This window comes from Ascaphus truei, chromosome 18 (assembly GCF_040206685.1).
Source record: "Ascaphus truei isolate aAscTru1 chromosome 18, aAscTru1.hap1, whole genome shotgun sequence".
Taxonomy (NCBI): domain Eukaryota; kingdom Metazoa; phylum Chordata; class Amphibia; order Anura; family Ascaphidae; genus Ascaphus; species Ascaphus truei.
Window position 1 is genome coordinate 18,995,891 of NC_134500.1, and position 19,323 is coordinate 19,015,213.

Sequence of the window (19,323 nt, forward strand, 5' to 3'; positions counted from 1 at the left end):
AGTTCAAAAAGGTATTTCAGAGATTATTTTAGTGGAGTGATGCCAGCCTGCTAAGATTTTCTATGGCATGTGTGCTTTCTTGTCTAAATCAAAAACACATATGTTCAGCCTCACAGAACTGTAAGTAAAAATAAACTGTGGTCTTGCTTGTTCAAACTTGTCTGATGCCAAGCAAAGGTTTTCACCGACTGAATCATTGCAGCGAATAAATACTTTGAAGTACTCACAGAGCATATTTCAACAACCTAAGTGATCATTAACCGCAGTCTTTATTCTGTCCAAATGACACATTGCTAAAATATTAAAACTTTCAACCCAATTGAGAAATGCAATACCTCCACCTTCTCGAGTATCTTGAAGGAAAGGAGTATTTAAAAAAATAATAATAATTAATAATAGTGTTCATTATGGCCAGGGGGTCACGAAGCTATGAATGATGCATGGTATTGCATCCCGGTCCAGCGTAGACTGCCTTTGACATGGGGATGGGTGGGCGATACCCTGCATCGCGTCTTACTGTATCCTGGCCTATGTCTCCTCCCAGTTCTCAATGCAAATCAAATAATTTTTTCATTCCTACTTACAGTTGAGGAAGTTTTGATGATGTGATGTCTTGTAGTGCCAAGGGGCACCGCCACACGGAAAGTGCCATTGACTTGAATCCCACTTCATTGAATAAACCTCCTTAAAGATTTCAATAGCCTAGGATCAGTCTGCGTGCGTGTTGCAATCCACATATTTGCACTGTAAGGCCCTTATTCTATGTTGTCCAAAACTGCTGCTGTTGCTCGAAAATTCCCATCAACTTCTGGCCGTTTTTGGACGAAAATTCCCATCGAACAGCGGCTTCGAAAAATATAGAATAAGTCCCTAAGAGGTCAAAAAAGCTTCCCAGGTAACATTGCATACATTAGGTTTACCCAAGTTCACACACAACACCTGTTCCTGACCTAACCGGCGCTTCTGTCTACCAGTTCTTTGACATCGCTAAATGATCACTCCTTTCTGAGAACAAATGATGCCATATCAGTAATATCTAGTGTGGAAATGCCTGCTGTACCTCAACATAATATTCAACTAGACTGGCGTCCTGTCTGTTAGTCCAAATAAATACTTTTTAAAGCAACTTCTGGCTTGTAATGGGGAAAGGATAACTGACAAAATAATTGGATATGCAATGGATTTAGAAATAGTTAAAGCGGCTATAACTACTTTTTACTTTACTTGACCTGCGGTGCCCCTCCCCGGGGGCTGCTTTTTGGTCCCCCGATGTTCGGCGACCCCACGCTCTCCGAGATATTTGTATTTGATTTTTTTTTTGTGGCTTTTCTATTGGTCGCTGAAGCTATCCCTCACACCTTGGGCCCTTTGGAATCTTCCAGCCTAGCTGGTGGACAGCCGGCTTTACCACTCCTGATCCACTGCGTCCCCGAATGTTGGGAGATCATGGGTGTGAGCTCAAAGGTACCCCCTGGTTCAGGGAATGTAAAAAAAAAAAAAAAAATATTGACATTTTGCCTTAAAATAGTTTTGCTAAATTTTAACATCAATGTGAATTTTTTTTATCAACACTTAAATTAAATTAGCGCTGTATACTTAAAGGTATTCTTTTTCTCAATTCGATATTGATTTCACAATCTGTTGCTACATTATACCAAATGGATAGTATGGATATCCATGTGACATGCATGTTAAAGCTGCTACTGATAGATTGCTGGATTGCTGCCATTCAGCTGGAGAAACTAAAGCATGTGCTTTGTTTTCTGTGCGTGTGTGTGTCTTGCAATTGTAATGTGTGAATCGCCAGGCTTGGGAATGTATTATTTATTTGGGTTGAGGGTTCATTTTTAGTTTGCAATCTCTTGCTTGGATAGACTCCTGTGTAAATTAAACATTTATTTAGTTTTCCGGAGTTTCACCAATTAAGTTACAGTGGTGACAGTTCATTTATTCACTTTCTTTGTGTTGGCATTGTTGAGAGTAATCTTATAGTATCCTGTATAGATTTTGTCTTTCATATAAATGTATAGATTTATTTATTCTGAAATGAAGCGGTCTCAGATATTGGGATGGTGTCTTTTTTGGTTGTGTCGCAATATCTGGTGTTCTTACAAGGTTCTTAGATAATATATGAGCTATGGTGTGTGTGTGGTTGTGGGAGTGTGTGTGTGTGGTTGTGGGAGTGTGTGTGTGTGTGGTTGTGGGCGTGTGTGTGGTTGTGGGAGTGTGTGTGGTTGTGGGAGTGTGTGGTTGTGGGAGTGTGTGTGGTTGTGGGAGTGTGTGTGGTTGTGGGAGTGTGTGTGGTTGTGGGAGTGTGTGTGGTTGTGGGGGTGTGTGTGGTTGTGGGGGGGGGGTGTGTGGGAGGGTGTGGTTGTGGGGGGTGTGTGTGGGGGTGTGTGGTTGTGGGGGTGTGTGTGTGGCTGTGGGGGGGGTGGTTGTGGGTGTGTGTGGTTGTGGGGGTGTGTGTGGTTGTGGGGGTGTGTGTGGTTGTGGGGGTGTGTGTGGTTGTGGGGGTGTGTAGTTGTGGGAGTGTAGGGGTATAGTAGTTATTGAGCAGTCCCTCCGCCCCCATGAATTATTGTATGTACTGTATATTGTTTCATGTTATTCAAAAACTAATAAGATTTTTTTAAAAGCTTAAAAAAAAGGTACTGTGTGTGTGTGTGTAGAGATTGTGAGTTATGTATTAAATAATATTTTTTAAATAAAAAAAGTTGTAATAAAAATATTTTTTATTTATTTAACTACTAGCTGAGAGACCCGGCGTTGCCCGGGATGTAAATGCGTAATAGGTAGTATTATTTATAAATCGTGGAACAATAGATGACTATTTGTTGTAAAGGTTGGATAATAATGTTGAAAAGAAAGATGGAATAAAATGTAATACGATGTTGTTTAAAAATGGTTTATTGTAAACACACCACAAGACAATGTCTATTTTGGTGACATAACAGATGTAAAAATGTGAGGCGTGTGTCCTGCTAGGGTGTGAGGCGGCGGGTGGCGCGTGGGTTGTGAGTGCTGTCTGTGAGTGGGGGGTCCTGCTAGGGTGTGAGGGGGTGGGTCAGTGATGTCGGTGCATAGGGGCGGGAGGCAGCAGGTGTGTGTGGCGGCAGGTATGTGTCGAGTGTCTGTTGAGTGCGTGCAGCGGCTGTGAGGCGGTGGGTGAAAGGCAGAGGCGGGCGGAGTAAGGGTGGGTGAAAGGCAGAGGCGGGTGGGCGCGAAAGCAAAGGCGGGTTGGTAGGCGGGAAGGCGGGCAGGAAGGCGAAGGGTGGTGGGAAGGGGTGGAGGAGGGGGGGAGGGGGGTGGAGGACGGGGGGAAGGGGGTGGGAAGGGGGAGCGGAGGGGGGGGGAAGGGGGAGCGGAGGGGGGGGGAAGGGGGAGCGGAGGGGGGGGGAAGGGGGAGCGGAGGGGGGGGGAAAGGGGAGCGGAGGGGGGGGGAAAGGGGAGCGGAGGGGGGGGGAAAGGGGAGCGGAGGGGGGGGGGAAAGGGGAGCGGAGGGGGGGGGGAAAGGGGAGCGGAGGGGGGGGAAAGGGGAGCGGAGGGGGGGGGAAGGGGAGCAGAGGGGGGGGAAGCGGAGCGGAGGGGGGGGGGAAATGGGAGCGGAGGGGGGGGGAAGGGGAGTGGAGAGGGGGGAAAGGGGAGCAGAGGGGGAAAGGGGAGTGGGGGGGAGGAGTGGGGGGGGAAAGGGGAGCGGGAGGGGGGAAAGGGGAGCGGGGGGGAAAGGGGAGTGGGGGGAGGAGTGGGGGGGGGGGAAAGGGGAGCGGGGGGGGAAAGGGGAGTGGGGGGGAGGAGTGGGGGGGGGGGGAAAGGGGAGCGGGGGGGGAAAGGGGAGTGGGGGGGGGGGAAAGGGGAGCGGGGGGGGAAAGGGGAGCGGGGGGGGAAAGGGGAGCGGGGGGGGAAAGGGGAGTGGGGGGGGGGGAAAGGGGAGTGGGGGGGGGGGAAAGGGGAGTGGGGGGGGGGGAAAGGGGAGTGGGGGGGGGGGAAAGGGGAGCGGGGGGGGAAAGGGGAGCGGGGGGGGAAAGGGGTGGGGGGGGAAAGGGGAGGGGGGAGAAAGGGGAGTGGGGGGGGAAAGGGGAGTGGGGGGGGAAAGGGGAGTGGGGGGGGATGGAGAGCAGTGGGCATATGTATTGTCATAATGTATGTGCATGCCCCCCCCCCCTCCTGGTTCGGCGTGTGGTCGTTCCCCGTGACTCGCCCCCCCCCCCCCCCCCCGGCGCCTGCTTCGTCCCCCGATGTGCCGTCCGGCTGAGCGGCGGTAGGAAGCGCCCTGTGTGGTCCTGAGGCGGGACGCGCAGTGGGCCTGAGGCTGATGATGTGCCGTCCGGCTGAGCGGCGGTAGGAAGCGCCCTGTGTGGGCCTGAGGCGGGACGCGCAGTGACTTACCTGAGGGGGAGGTAGCGCCGGGGAGGTAAGGGACCGGCTGGGGTAGGCGGGCGGCGCATGTGATGGGGGACGGACGGACAGAGGGGGGGGGGGGGTGGTGTGTGTGTGTGTGTTGAGGAGGGTGGAGTGTGTGTGTGTTGAGGAGGGTGGAGTGTGTGTGTGTGCGCGTTGAGGAGGGTGGAGTGTGTGTGTGTGTGCGTTGAGGAGGGTGGAGTGTGTGTGTGTTCGTTGAGGAGGGTGGAGTGTGTGTGTGTGTGTGTGGTTTTTTTTTTTTGGCCCGTCACTCCGCCTCAGGCCAATGAGAGGTGTGCGGGGGCGGCCCAAGGGACCAATGAGATTTCCCCTAGGGACACCGGACATCCAGGCAGGCAGGCAGGCAGGCATACAGTGCTTTCACTAATATAGTATAAAGATGACACATACACATACACACATAAACACGCACGCATACATACATACATACATACATACACACACATACACACACATATACACACATATACACATACATACACACACATACACATACACATAAATACATACATACATACACACACATACATACACATACATACACATACACATACATACACACACATACATACACATACACATACACATACACATACATACACATACATACACATACATACACATACACATACATACACATACATACACATACACATACATACACATACATACACATAAATACACACACATACACACACACACATACACACACATACATACACATACATACACATACACACACATACATACAGATACATACATACACATACACACACATACATACACATACATACATACACATACATACATACACATACATACACATACATACACATACATACACATAAATACACACACATACACACACATACACACACATACACATACACATACATACACATACATACACATACATACACACACATACATACAGATACATACATACACATACACACACATACATACACACACATACATACACATACATACATACACACACATACATACACATACATACACATACATACATACACATACATACATACACATACATACATTACAGCGCCGGTAGCGGCGCAAAATCATTTCCTCATCTTCTCCCTCTTCGGTCCGCTCCAAGCTCCCTGCCGTGCGCGCAGCCCTATTATAGAATGGCTGGCTATCCTCGGCCAACTAAAACTGCTGCGCACACGGCGTAGCGCAGCATAGCGCGCGCCCGCACTATAGAACCAGCCTAAGTCCCATCTCAGAATACACCACTTTAATAAGCCAATGGATATACACAAATGCTTCATTACTGTACATCTCATGTATATGTAAAAGCTTTTACCATGACCCTTTGCATAGTGTATGTACTCGCCATAACACACGCCTACTGTTTCTGCATGTTCACCCTGCTTACCACTGAGGCTTGTTCTATTGTAGGTCCGGGCGCACGTGCGCCTGTGCGAATGCGCGTGCACGTGACGCACACTTTTTGTGTGTACGGTCCGTGCTGCCAGGAGCGACATGTTTGTGTGTGTGTGTATTGTGTTATTAATTTATTACATATTTTTAAAATTAAAAAAAAGATGTGTAAGAATAAATTGCACACACACACATACATACATAGACACGCGCATGCATACATACATACATACATAGACACGCACACGCATGCATACATACATACATAGACACGCACACGCATGCATACATACATACATAGACACGCACACGCATGCATACATACATTACAGTGTACTTTTCGCAATGTTCCCTCCTGTCGGCCGGCTCCACGCTCACTGACGTGCGCGCTCGTGGCCCTAGTATAGGACGGCTGGCTATCCACAGCCAACTATACGTGCCACGCGTGCGCAACCACTATATTACGGGCCTTAGATTGTAAGCTCTTCGGTGTAGGGACTCCTTTTTCTAATGCATTTAGTGCTTATTCCTATTATGTCACTGGTGTTACTGCTGTAACGTGCTATATAAATAGATATACATACAATAAGTTTAATTGGATAGTTTATTTGTTGTATTTTTTTTTTTCTGAAACTTTTTACACTACAATTGTATTTTGCTTTATTTGCTAGTCTAAAAATATAACTTCACATTAGATGTGTCTTTTTAACCCTTATTGCTCTTGCACCTTTGGGTAATAAAGATATATGTTCCATTAGATCTCTGGATCAAGGTGGAAAAGAACTGCAATGCCAGAATAATCCATCAACGTGTCCTGTAATATATCTATACCAGATTATTTTTAATAGCCCATCTGTTATTCCATTGTCATAAAACGGATGTGAGATGACTCATTTAGAAACATGATTACATCATCTGAGCATGATGTAAGGTACATTAGGCATGATTGAATTAGTCTGCATTTTGTAATACATTTGTTCTATTGCTATTCTCATCCACAGAAACACGTTCTACATTGTGCTAGCTGTCTGTGGGGTATTATCTTCATTATTGATTACCATAAGGCAGGGGTGCTCAACTCCAGCCCTCAAGTCCCCCCCAACAGGTCAGGTTTTCAGGATATCCCTACCTAAGCACAGGTGGGTCAATCAGTCAATCAGTCCCTGCTTCAGCATAGGTAGCTGAGCCTCTGAGCCGCCTGTGCTGAAGCTGAGAGATCCTGAAAACCTGACCTGTTGGGGGGGGGGGGGGGGTGGGAGGGAGGTGGGGGAGGGTCTTGAAAACTGGAGTTTAGCACTACAGCCATAAGTAATAATGACCTGGTCATGTTCGTTTCATATGTTGCGTATGGAAAAATATTGCAAATTGGTATTTTGATGATGTTCTAAGCCCTATTGTACCATGTTACACAGGTTTAAGAGGATTTGATCTTAATAGGGGTTTTGAAAGTCACATTGGCATAAAGTCAAAGGCACTTTAGAAGTTGTGCTGCCACAATAATCTGTCTTGGCATTCTTAGTGTTAAGCTCATAAGGCTAAAAGTTTTTAGAAAATGAAAAATATTTTTAAAATGGTGCAAATAACCATAGTTCCTAAGGGGTAAGTTTAAGTCCCATCAAGAAGTATGGATGGCTGTACCTGGGTATAGTGTTCAACGTTGTAATACCAATAGGATACCGTAAATCCCTCGGGTTAATCCGTAAGACCTCCACCAACTAGGAGGATTTATGTGACTTTCTAGGTATGTTTGAGAGAGCGAGATACGTGCACGCATTTTGTAAGGAGGAATGGGAGGTAAATGTCAATGGATACTCTACTAAATACAGCTCAATCCTGTTACAGTGCGATCCGCTACAACGCGGATACGCTTATAACGTGGTCTGAGTGTGGCTCCTGATTTAAAAACATCTCCAAGGTTTTTTTTTTTTTTAAATAATGGTGATGGACTGCGCAGTGTGGTAGATGTTAAGTTTGTTTATAGAGTCAGATCATCACACCAACCCTGGGATGTAGCAGCTAGAGAGTTGCACTAGCATATGAAATATCAGGGGTTCAATTCCTGCAAGTGTATTATTTAAAATGTATTCACTGTTGGGCTGTCATTAGTCAGAGAAGGGTCATGTGACCATCCTCTGCGCTGGAAAGTCAAATTGAACTGTCTCCCCAAGCAACAAGCTTGGACCCCGGGCGCCGTGTTATAACGGGGTTCAGCTGTAGTACTTTTCTCCCCTCTCCACCAAAAGCCCTATTTAAGGGTCCTGAATCAGCCTTAAAAATACTTGTTGAATCGCTTGTGAACTCTGACTGACTTGTGGCTAGAAACGGGCACATTTCGCCAGGTTCGCAAAAAAACTCTTAGGCCGCGTCCATGGTGAAAGAACGCTTATGTGCGCAATCAATCTCATTAGGGCAATGAGAATGTCTATGCTATGTGAGCGTGGGGAAGAGCAATGCGTGCGGAGACTAACTTTTTTTGAGGGCGAACCAGCTCTGTGATGTCACAGCCACGCCACCCGAAACGCTCCGAATTGTGCCTAGCTGCAGTCCAGGAATCGCCCATGCTGCAAGCAAGTGCCACGTCACGGCCCTCCATCATGCGCTCGCGAGCAGGCAGCATAGACGCGGCCTCATGTAGAATATCTTTTATCCGTTCTTGCTTACAATGTTACAATGTTTACAATGTGCACTCTTAGAACTTGTTACCCTAGGTAGCCGTATCCAAGCTGTCTCGCTAGCAAGATTAGGCTGATTGCACCGACAGGATGCAATTGATGGATGGCTGTCATTATCTTCTTAACATGCTGGAAGCTTTAGGTAGAGATGATAATTAAAAATTGAAGGCTTTACCAATGCAAAAAGAATTAGGTTTTGCAAAATGTGGCTGACTTATTAGTGATCAGTACCGTCGCACCGACAGAATGGAAACGCATCATATAAACACTGATTTTTGTTTTGCAACGTAAGAAAAAAAGAATGTGATTAGATGTATGAAGGATGACTTGAATGCTTACAGGTTAGCACAAAGCATTTAATGAAACCTTGTCTGAGACAAAATACTGGAGAGAATCATAATTGACGTCTCATTTTCTGCCAGTTGCTATTGATTACTCATTCAAGATCCCTTTGTTCTTGAAATTGTAACAACTGTATTTCGCATAACTATCTAATGAGATCCTTAGCATCGGATCATTTAAACAACATGTTCATAATTGCTATCTTACCCATAGAATTTCAATGTTAAGTAGATTTACATTATAATACAAACATATCCCAATTTTCTCAATTCTGTTTTTTTCTTTTTAGTTTTTTTTTTTAAACGGAGTGCTTTTTAGCCATTGGAAAAAAATGGCTTTCTGCTCTTCAGTCTATATTTAATATGCTTATGTCTGAGAAGTTGATCTTGACTTGGAGTTTCAGATGGGACTTACCCTACATCCTGGGTTTATTTATGTACATGAAACTCCTTTAACCTTTTTTCTGACCGCTCGTGGTCCCTAACTGTGCATCGACAGAAAATAAAGCCACAAATAAATTAAGGTCGAATGTACAGCAAGAGTAACATACTTATAGGTAAGTACATGTCGTCTAAATTTAGCATAGGTTGAACTTGATGGACGTGTCTTTTTCAACCTCATCTACTATGTAACTGTATATTATGCACAGAGATGCAACCATTAGAGCAGGGGTGCACAAACTGGGGCGCAGAATTTTTCAGGGGGGAGCACAGCGGTTTCAGAGGCCCCGCGCTCTTCCCCAAGGCATTTAAATTAAATGTCGGGGGATCGCGTGAGGCCTCTGCAAACATCCTCACCTGGTTTTTGGCGACGTGTCGCCATGGCAACGCCACGGGGTCATGTGACGCTAGAGACAAGGGAAGAGAGTGGGGGGGGGAAGCAGGCAGGGGGGCGCAGCGGGGAAAAATTGCGCACCCCTGCACTTGAGGTTACCCTAACTGTTTTACAAACAATGAGGACTACCTAGCTACCACTCTCCCCACAATGCACTTTTGTGCAAGAGCAGAATGTTAGCCAGTGCAATGTTTGTGCAAAATGTTAGCCAGAATGTTTGTGCAAAATGTTAGCCAGTGTTACTTGAAGATAACCAACAATTGATCTTCAGTAATTGGATGCATGTGTAGCAGGTGGGTCTTCAATTGACTATGGACTTGAACATTCTTCATTAACAAAGGTTAGAAATAACAACTAAGCAGAGTATCCTCTCAACTACCCTCTGTAACTATCTCGGGCAGATGGGCAAAAGGAAGCCCGACTTAAATAAATACAAAGGTTTACCCGCAGCCAGTGCATTCTCTTGGGCATTTATGTATTCTTTTCTTCTCCTGTAGAAGCCCTAAAGACAGGATCAGTTATAATCAATAATATCTTTTTAGTTGGCTCAAATGAGAAGATAAATCAATACGAGAGATTAATGACATTGATTTGTGTTGCATGAAAAGGCTGGAAACCTGTCTAATGTAGAGAATGCACATGACCAAGTTACAATCGGCCACGCAGAGTAGGGAAAAGAGATTCCGTATAACGAACAGTGACCTCACTTGATAGCCTATTTTGGCCACAAGACAGGTAGATAAGGTTTCTGCGCCCGGGCTGTTTTTTATTTCTGTTTTGGCCACCCATGCGGTCTGGTCAAGTGTATTTTTTGTTTTACTGTATATTGATGAAGCTATTTTCTTATTTTATTTATTTAAGTAAATTATATTGTTGCGATACAGCAGTAATGTTGGCCTTGAAGAAAACTAGATTATTTTGTCAGTCCCTTTTAATGGGACCTGCAAGAATGTCTTTCATGAATGCAGTTTGTGCATGATCTTTAAAGGTCTAGTTGTCTTCTCAACTGAACTACCATTGGACCATTGGACACATCCAACCACAAAGGTACATTAGCATGGCCTACAGGCAGCCTACCAATTGCACTGGCACAGAGCATGTGTGGAGCAGATGAAATTGCATTTTGCAGCTTTCTTCCTGTTCGATAATTCAAGCAGAAATGGCCTTCCCATGGTGGAACTCCTCCACCTGTCCTTTTTCCAGCTATAGTAAAAGTCTTGAGAGAGGAAGCTGTAGTTTCACTTTTTGTTTAAACCCATCTCTATTAGAAGTGCTTTCAACGACATGGTTTATAATAACGAGGGACTCCGGAGTTTAAAAGCATGGTGGTAGAGCAAATGTTGACGTGGCAGATGTCTGTTAATAAGCAAATGCCCGTAGTACCAAACAGAGCAGTTGTCCGCTTTATGATTGCAAAGTCACTTTAACGTGTTTATATGGGAAGAAAATCTGATCCACGCTCTGTCAAGTAAAGTGCGTGAATGTTTTGTTTTTCTACTTCTTGACAAAAACTAGTGTAACATTTCATCTGTCAAACACTTTAGTTTACTATACGTTTTGCATGTAATGTTCTCCAAGCCAGTTCTTCAACCCCCTTTTCAGTAACAATGTGTTGTATATACACAGTGACTAGTGAGCCTATGTTAACACGAAGTGAAAATAATTCATGTCACTTCCACAGGCAATGTTTCAATGTTTGTAACCGTCCAGTGTAGTCTGTCAGCTAGAAGGCATCAACTTAAAAGTGGGTATTTTGGCAGGTGTCATGGTGATTTAGGCAGTTTACTAACTTAAGACAGAATTTCCTCTAGGAATAGAGCTCTCAGAATCATGTCAGCAACAATCTATTCCTGGGAGAGGATTACTCTTCTATTACATTATATTAGAAGGGGCAATAATTACTTTCTTCAGGCTGTAACTAGTGAACAGATGAAATGTGCTAAGCAGCCTTATTCACTCCACACACTGTTTATTATGTTGATGCGGTTTTTGTTTCCCTTATTCTTCGGGGGGGAAGGGGGTATACATATAATATATTCTTTCATGAAATATCAGAAGACAAAAAGAATAACTGTGCTCAACTTAACCTCTTCTGGGTAACAGATAGTCTATAAAAGACTAGTGGTGTGCGCAATCCATAAGGGCTAGGGTTTCTTGGCTCTTCTGTTTCCACCAAGGGTGATTCTTGTATGGATAGAGAAAAAAAGAGACAAGCACAACCACAGATCAATAAATTAATATATTTTTTTTAAAATGGGACCCTGATGAAGTGAACACTAGTGAAACGTGTAGGGTTAACTGGTGGCAGTGTTTCTCAAGAGAGAGCGGTGACGTCAGTAGAGATGCCCGGCGGATGTCGAATGCGAAAGGGAGTGTTGAGAAGCAGGTCGGGTGCAGTGTGCATGTGGACGCCAAGGGTCGCCTGTAAGCCGCCTCTCAGATCGGGACTTAGTTATTTCAAAGACTCCTAATAAATGGCACTTTTCTCACTTGCACATATGGATGTGGATAGCGTCTTCCGTATATTTACCTCCATACAACACCTCCTGAAGTGATTGAGCGTTACATCCTATATGTAAGTTTGCTACTATTTTTAACAAAAAATAATTTCTTGATCCATGGTTGTTTGTCTATTTTTTTCTCTCTAAATTTTAGAAGGCGTTTGGCTTGACTCCTTTGGTGACCCTTATGGGAAGTCACAAAGATGAAAGGAAGATGCACGATTTTCACTAGCCATTCCGATGATCTTCATAGGCTTTACCTGTCGCAGATCTATTGCAGCGCAAGTGGCGAAAACATAACCACTTTGCACTAATATTTACTGGATGATACATACTGTAGACCCCCTGTGTATGAATAAAGTGTCGCTTATGAAGTTATGCCATTGCAATTAAAGGAGAGTGCATGGCCCTGTGAGACCATTTCTATCGTGTTACTCTTGTTTCATGACAGATTGTGGTACGACATGATCATGAGAAGATTTGTAGGAGGATAGTGAAAGATTACATTTGGAATGTAAATTCCAAAGCGCACAAAAATAGACAGCACGACAAATACAATATTAGACCTGAGGTGACAATCGCAGTCTATTGGATGATTTCAAAATGACGTAGTACCAGAGGAATAAGTCAATTTGTTTAAACCAAGAGGTGCAGAGGTACCAAGAGGTGCAGTACATTGCACAAACCAAAATAGGACTGGGATTCGAAGACTTTCAATTGAATTTTGTCTCTTGTGACAGCTGCTCTAATCTGTTGGAATATCAACTAAGCGAACAATATCTCATTAAAGATAGGCATCAAGGCAGAATGCACAAAATCTTTGTCATACATTAACAAAATAAAGCCTGCAATTACCAAATTCAACATGCAAAATTGTTCATATGTGTTTTTTTATTCTAAACATCCACTTCTTGGATTTAACATAGGAGTATATCGCCCAAATATCTGTTTTTAAAGTATAACGATTGTAGGAATATTGATTTGTACAAAATAGGGTTGTGTTTGAACATAAAGGCGAAGAAACCTGCAAACAACAAGGCGACTAGTTTTGTCGTATCACGTTAAAACGGACTTCCTCTGTTTTACAGCCCAGCCACATTCGAGCAGATATTGGACTTGGGAGCTCTGGCCAGCTGCCATCCTCAGGGAAACCAGGAACCCCGTATTTCCCATTCTCGGCATCAAATTCACGTCGGCGACCCTTGCAGGACACACCAGCCCTAGGTTAGTAGTGTCTGTATATACACCTTTTTTTTCCTTTTGGGAGTCATTTAAATAGGTGGAGATACAGTAATGTCCAGCAATACCATCTCCAGGAGAAGCAAATGTGAACAAATCATATCCAGGGAATTAAAATGTTTGGAGGGCGCGTGACTAAGATGTTAGATTTGAGGCGCCATGGATTTATTTTCATGCTCCGGACATTGTGGTGCTGGAGGTAATGACTCATGGTTCCATGTGGAAGAAACCAGAGGAGGAGACACAGAGCTATCTCCGTGTAACTTTGAGCAGGTCACTTTAGTTGCCTGAATTTGAGTCACACAATTGGATTGTAAGCTCCTTGTGTAATATTCTACATTCTGTGTACAAACATACCCTGTCCATGCTATGTGACAGTAAAGCAGGGGTTCCCCTGATATTACTGCTCCGGGGGCTGCTTGGCTCTTGAGATACTTACCGGGAGAGGTACATTATGGTGATTTAAATCTCTCGGGCCAATATGAAGCCGGACCGTCATCTGTTGAGGCTTCCTATTGGCCCACGTAACACTGGGGATTTAAAAAGAAAGAATAAAACCAGGAAGTAACACTGGCACCTTTACCGGGAAGTATCTCACAAACCGTAGGATCCATGGAGCTGGAAATGGCGTGGTTCAGCTCCAGAGACATCCTGGTTCCTATCCTGTAAAAACGAAATGGGAGGTATAGCTGCTTAAAATATTTGTAAGATCGAGGCGTTGAAGTTTAGTGTAGATATATACTCTGTCATTTTGAATCAAACATTATTTGGCAATATGTTCCTTCAATATGCATTGTTTTTAACTTCACATGATTGTTTTACATTTTTAAGTAATTAGGAAAACAATGAGATATCAGAAATGGGGGTTTAAAGACTAAGGCATCTAATAACGTTTACAACACATTAGGTCATGTAAACAAAATGGTGCCATAAAGTGCTGTACATGTATTCTTTTTTTATTGTACCTTCTGAGTAGGACAGGCCATGTATTTTCACTCTTAACTTTGCATACTATGGCACTGTTTTAGTGTAGTGTTGCAGTATGAGAGGTGCGTTTCTCTTTTCTATCTACAGACAACATGCGTTGTTTTTTTTGTTTTTAAACGGGTCTCCTTAACTTAACCCATGATACCCCGTGTGATTGTAGCATGTTCATTCTCACCAGTCTTGCGGATTCAGTTGTCTCTGTGTCTTTGTGTAACAGTGTCGTGCAAGGGAAAAGTACAGGGACCTGTCGAAATGAAACCAGAGATTAAATCACTGACCTTGATTGGGAAAAGGCTTTAGAGATAATACATATGAGGTCATTGATATTAATAGGGTCTGCACCAAGCATATTACCTAACCAGCTTAGGTGCAAAGGTGACCGGCATGCTACATGAACACGTGCAAAGTTGACGGCTAAAAAATGCCCACTTGTTCGTCGTTCAACCGGCCGAATGTAAGTCTCGGAGACCTATGAGCCGGTAGAAATCTATCCAACCACCACGGTTGCATTTTGCAATCGGTGATTTCATTTCGGGGTTTTTTTCTGTGTGCACTCCTTCGGTTTCTTATGTTGAGGAAAGTATAGTTCTTGTAGTAACTATAGCTGTAATAGCCTGTGAATTGCAGGGACAATAAATAAAAAGTAGTAATGTACTCTGTTATAAACATACCACAGGCTTTATTCTCTATGTGCCGAAGCAGCCCCCACAGCCACCTATGGTTTACATGGAATTACCTCCTAAGTATGTTTATATGCTGTGTGGTCTACAGCAGGGATACTCAACACCAGTTCTCAAGCCCCCCCTCTCTCCCCCCCAACAGAACAGCCTTTCAGGATATCCCTGCTTCAGCACAGGTAGCTCAATCAGTCCCTGCTTCAGCACATGTAGCTCAATCAGAAGCTCAAGTTCGACAGGCTTGAGGACTGGAGTTGAGCACCCCCGGTTTACTGTATGAAGGCAAGATGGCCCAAGAAAGATAAGCAAATATAGCTAAAAAACAAACAAACAAATTATCCACCTTTTGGGAGGTAAATGCAAGAGGAGCAATGTTACAGGCCAGTCAGACAATGCATGGGTTAAAAACGCTGTGTGAATTAGGGGGGAAATGCATTGGAGATAATCTTATCATTTGTGACATTTGTCTGTTAACGAACTGAAGTACAAATGGGATCTTAACTTATTAGGATCATTTACTTTCTAGCATGGTGCATTTGTGGAATTAAAGTCAGTGAAAGATTTAGCTTGCCACATCCGTCATAACAAATACATAGACAGGTCCGTGTTATGTAGTGTTATCTTTTTACACACTTCTACTCCATCATCCTTAAAATCATGTTGTATCTGGGGTTCACTGTTGAGAGCTAGACAAGTAAAGAGTATCACCTGTATTGTTTGCTCTAAAGTGGTAATGTTATAATCCGGGAAACCTCACACTGCGTGGCTTCTTTCCCCGCCTGTACACACAAGTCTAATGTCACCCTGCATTATACAGTAAGTACAGTAGTTCAAGGCTGTAGTAGTGTTGGTGTTCCTGGAGGCATGTATATTATTACGACTTGTAATACATTTTAATGACCCAACACGAGCGTTTTACATACAGTATGTGAAGTTGTAAACTAGATTAGAATCTTTAAGATCTCACAAGTACCTTCTTATACCTTTTATTTATTGTAGTGAAGTAAGCTGTATTCAAGGTATAAAAACTCCTCATCAGAGCGTTACTGTGTCAGCTGAAACAGTTAGTATTTTTGTGATTGCAACAGATGTCATTATTCCTACACACAGCCATGCAGGGGCAGCCATGCAGGGGCAGCCATGCAGGGGCAGCCATGCAGGGGCAGCCATGCAGGGGCAGCCATGCAGGGGCAGCCATGCAGGGGCAGCCATGCAACCGCAGCCATGCAACCGCAGCCATGCAACCGCAGCCATGCAACCGCAGCCATGCAGTGCACATGGGAATAGGATAAGAAAAATGTGGGATTGTGTGTAATTCACAAAAGGAACAGTGCAGCAAACCTCAGTTGCTGCTCCGTTTGACCATAACTTGTTCAATTAATTAGCACTTCTATTGTTATCAGTACAACACCTATTGTTTATTCAGCACACGGCAGGCATTAAAATACAGGGGAGTGTAAAACCGTTCAATAAGTGCATCAAACTTTGTAAACATTGGACAGAAGGAACCGACGTGTAGAAGAGTTTACAATCTAAATGGTGTGGTGGCAACAGCAGACATGTACGTGTGTTATATGCCGATGGGGAGTAAATGAGGATATTTAGATAAAACCGTGCAATCGTGACTTTAAACTATTGAAATATTTAACTCTGAGCAGAGAAGTTTGTTTGTGGTTAAGACACTAGCCTCTGAAGTGAGAGGCCTACTGCCAGGTCCATGTGATTTTAGGCAAGTTACTTTATCTCCCTCTTCCAGCAATAAATATATATATTTATAGATATAGATATACATACACATACATACACATACACACACATACATATACATATACACACACACATACACACACATACACACACACACGTTTATTTATTATATAGATTGTTAGCTCTTGAGGTGATGGAATAATGTATGGTGTGGTGTATTATTCTATATGAAACGGTGATGTACACGCTGCCAGTACAATACACAAATCTATTCTTTGTATGAAATGAAGTAACATGCCTTTGCGTGGCCGTGCCACGTCATTTGATTTTTATCTTGCTGCCACTAAAAATTTTAGTTCCATGTAATTTTTTTTTTTCTTCTTTTGTATGTGCAGATCCCGTGCAAACAAAGAAAATAAGAAAGGTCCCCCCTGGCTTGCCTTCTTCCGTAAGTACCGCATTGTTCCAATTATTATGGGAAATAAATTGGAATCGTAGGACCGTGTTTACGTGTCAGAGAAATCATTATTTAAACAGGTTTTCTACAGTGACCATAAACTCTGCCTTGATCAATGGTAGCAATTCATTATGTCCAAGTCAACGTTTGATGTTTTTTTAGTTTTTTCCGATTCACCGCGATGATTTGTCGCACGTATGCTCGTACCCTCTTGTCCCTGTCATTTGAAATTCCTCCCTTGGGAGGAGTGCAGGGCCAGGAGCTGTCAAAGGAGATCTCCTGTACAGGTCTTTTGATGTTTAATTAGTCATTATGTTGCTGAGCAGGAGGACAGACAGAGATTAATAGGCAAGAATCTTCCACATTTACATTTGTAATAATCCCAATGGATGCTGAAGACATGACGATTCGGAGGACACGTACAGCTCAGCGTGCCTCGGTAGGACTGAGGTTATTAATATGCATAAATCACCAAGTCAGATGTTCATTGTGAAACCCTGGTGGATTTTTAAAGCTTTCATTAAGCCTTTCCTAACTTCAGCCTAGCATCAGGAAGGCTTTCAAGCAACTTGTTTGTTGATCCCTCTTTGCTCGGAAATTTATCCTTAGAGAATAAAGGGCTTTGATGAAAAAGGTTGGAAGGGGTTTTGGTGGAGGGGTGGAGAGGGGGGAGAGAAATAAAATCATTAATGGCTGTGATAATCTACTGCTATAGGGTTGTTTTGTGGTATTAACCATGCTTTATTCTTTTAAAGGAATAACATTGTTTGTAAATGAATCTGCATTTAAAAATCCACATGAAGTAAAAACGTCGCGCTGAAGGAAATTCGTTTCCCCCCCCCCCTTCCTCCATCTCAGAACAAATGAGAAGGGAGGGGAGAGAGAGAGAGCGAGAGAGAGAGCCCTGCTGCCTCGTGGGGTACAGCTCTTTGTTGTGTAAATGGACGTAGGGCTTTTATTTGGCAGTACTTAACACATGGGCGCAGGTGCAATTTGGATGAGTCATCGCCGAGCCGCATGGTTTGAATGGAGCATCCTGAAATACACTGCAGCACGGAGAGCGCAGCAAAAATGGGCCCCGGTGCTCCGTCTTAACTCTGAAGTTCGGATGTTACATTCTCGTCGGTTCTTTTGTCCTCTTGTGAAGCTAAAACCTTCGTTCGAAATCAATTTCTGCCCATACTTCCAGATGGAGCTGAAATGGTTTACGCAGCCCAAGGCAGCTGTGCTCAGAACCTGCAGCGTACCTGGAAGCCAGGACTGCAGCTGCCGGCACTCTTAAAAGCTTTTGCTTGCTAAGCACTTGGCCCCACTAGAGGATGAATAGCTGCTTGATAAACAAAATGAACACAATGCTTGAAATCATTTTTTTCCCCGAGGCCCAGAATATTTTTTTTTTTGCCTCCCATCCCCCTTCTCCCCCCCCCCATCCCACCCTCCCCAGCAGCTAAAAATAGTTTCACAATTTACATTTTAACAGTGGTGTCTAATTCAGGGGAGGCTGTACTTTGAAACAGATGATATCTGCTAGATTACCCCAAAAAATATATTGGAAATGACAGCGCAGCCAGCACATGTAATGGCACAATTTTCATTTAATTTATGATGATGCTACAATCTGAGCAATACGAGTTACATTTGCGCATTAATATGTAGTAGGCCCCGCGCAGGTATAAGCAGTCATATTAGCAAGTGACAAATGCATCAAATTTGTCTTTCCTTGACATTAATTTGGCATTGCGGTATATGTTTTTAATGTCTTTTATTGCTTTTCTTGATGTAGGAAATGAAGGAACAGAAATGGGGAGAGGAAAAACATGCGAGATGCAAAAAAAGGGGGGGGGGGAAGGAGGTTGGTTCTGCATTTCGAGAGATAGAGAGCAATTGCTCCAGATCTGCATTGATCCATATGCTATGAAAATGAAAGCCTGTCATTTCGTGGATATATTTTTGGGCATGCTGAATGTGGCGCCTGAGATTAGGCCGTAACTAAAGAGGAAGCCCGTTTTAATGTGGTAAATGGGTTAAATATGTGATTTTCTTTTATTGCGGGGATAATGACAGAGAAAGGAAGCACAGCA

At 43.7% G+C, this 19,323-nt stretch overlaps 1 protein-coding gene across 12 annotated transcripts in view; it reads left to right on the plus strand.

Moving 5' to 3' along the window:
* TCF12 (transcription factor 12) overlaps positions 1-19,323 on the plus strand; it is a 218,449-nt gene that overhangs the window by 120,974 nt on the left and 78,152 nt on the right. For all 12 annotated transcript variants that reach the window (XM_075575781.1, XM_075575779.1, XM_075575777.1 and 9 more), the window contains 2 exons: positions 13,264-13,399; positions 17,181-17,233. In XM_075575781.1, coding sequence (XP_075431896.1) covers positions 13,264-13,399; positions 17,181-17,233 — 189 coding nt within the window. The remainder of the gene's footprint in view (positions 1-13,263; positions 13,400-17,180; positions 17,234-19,323) is intronic.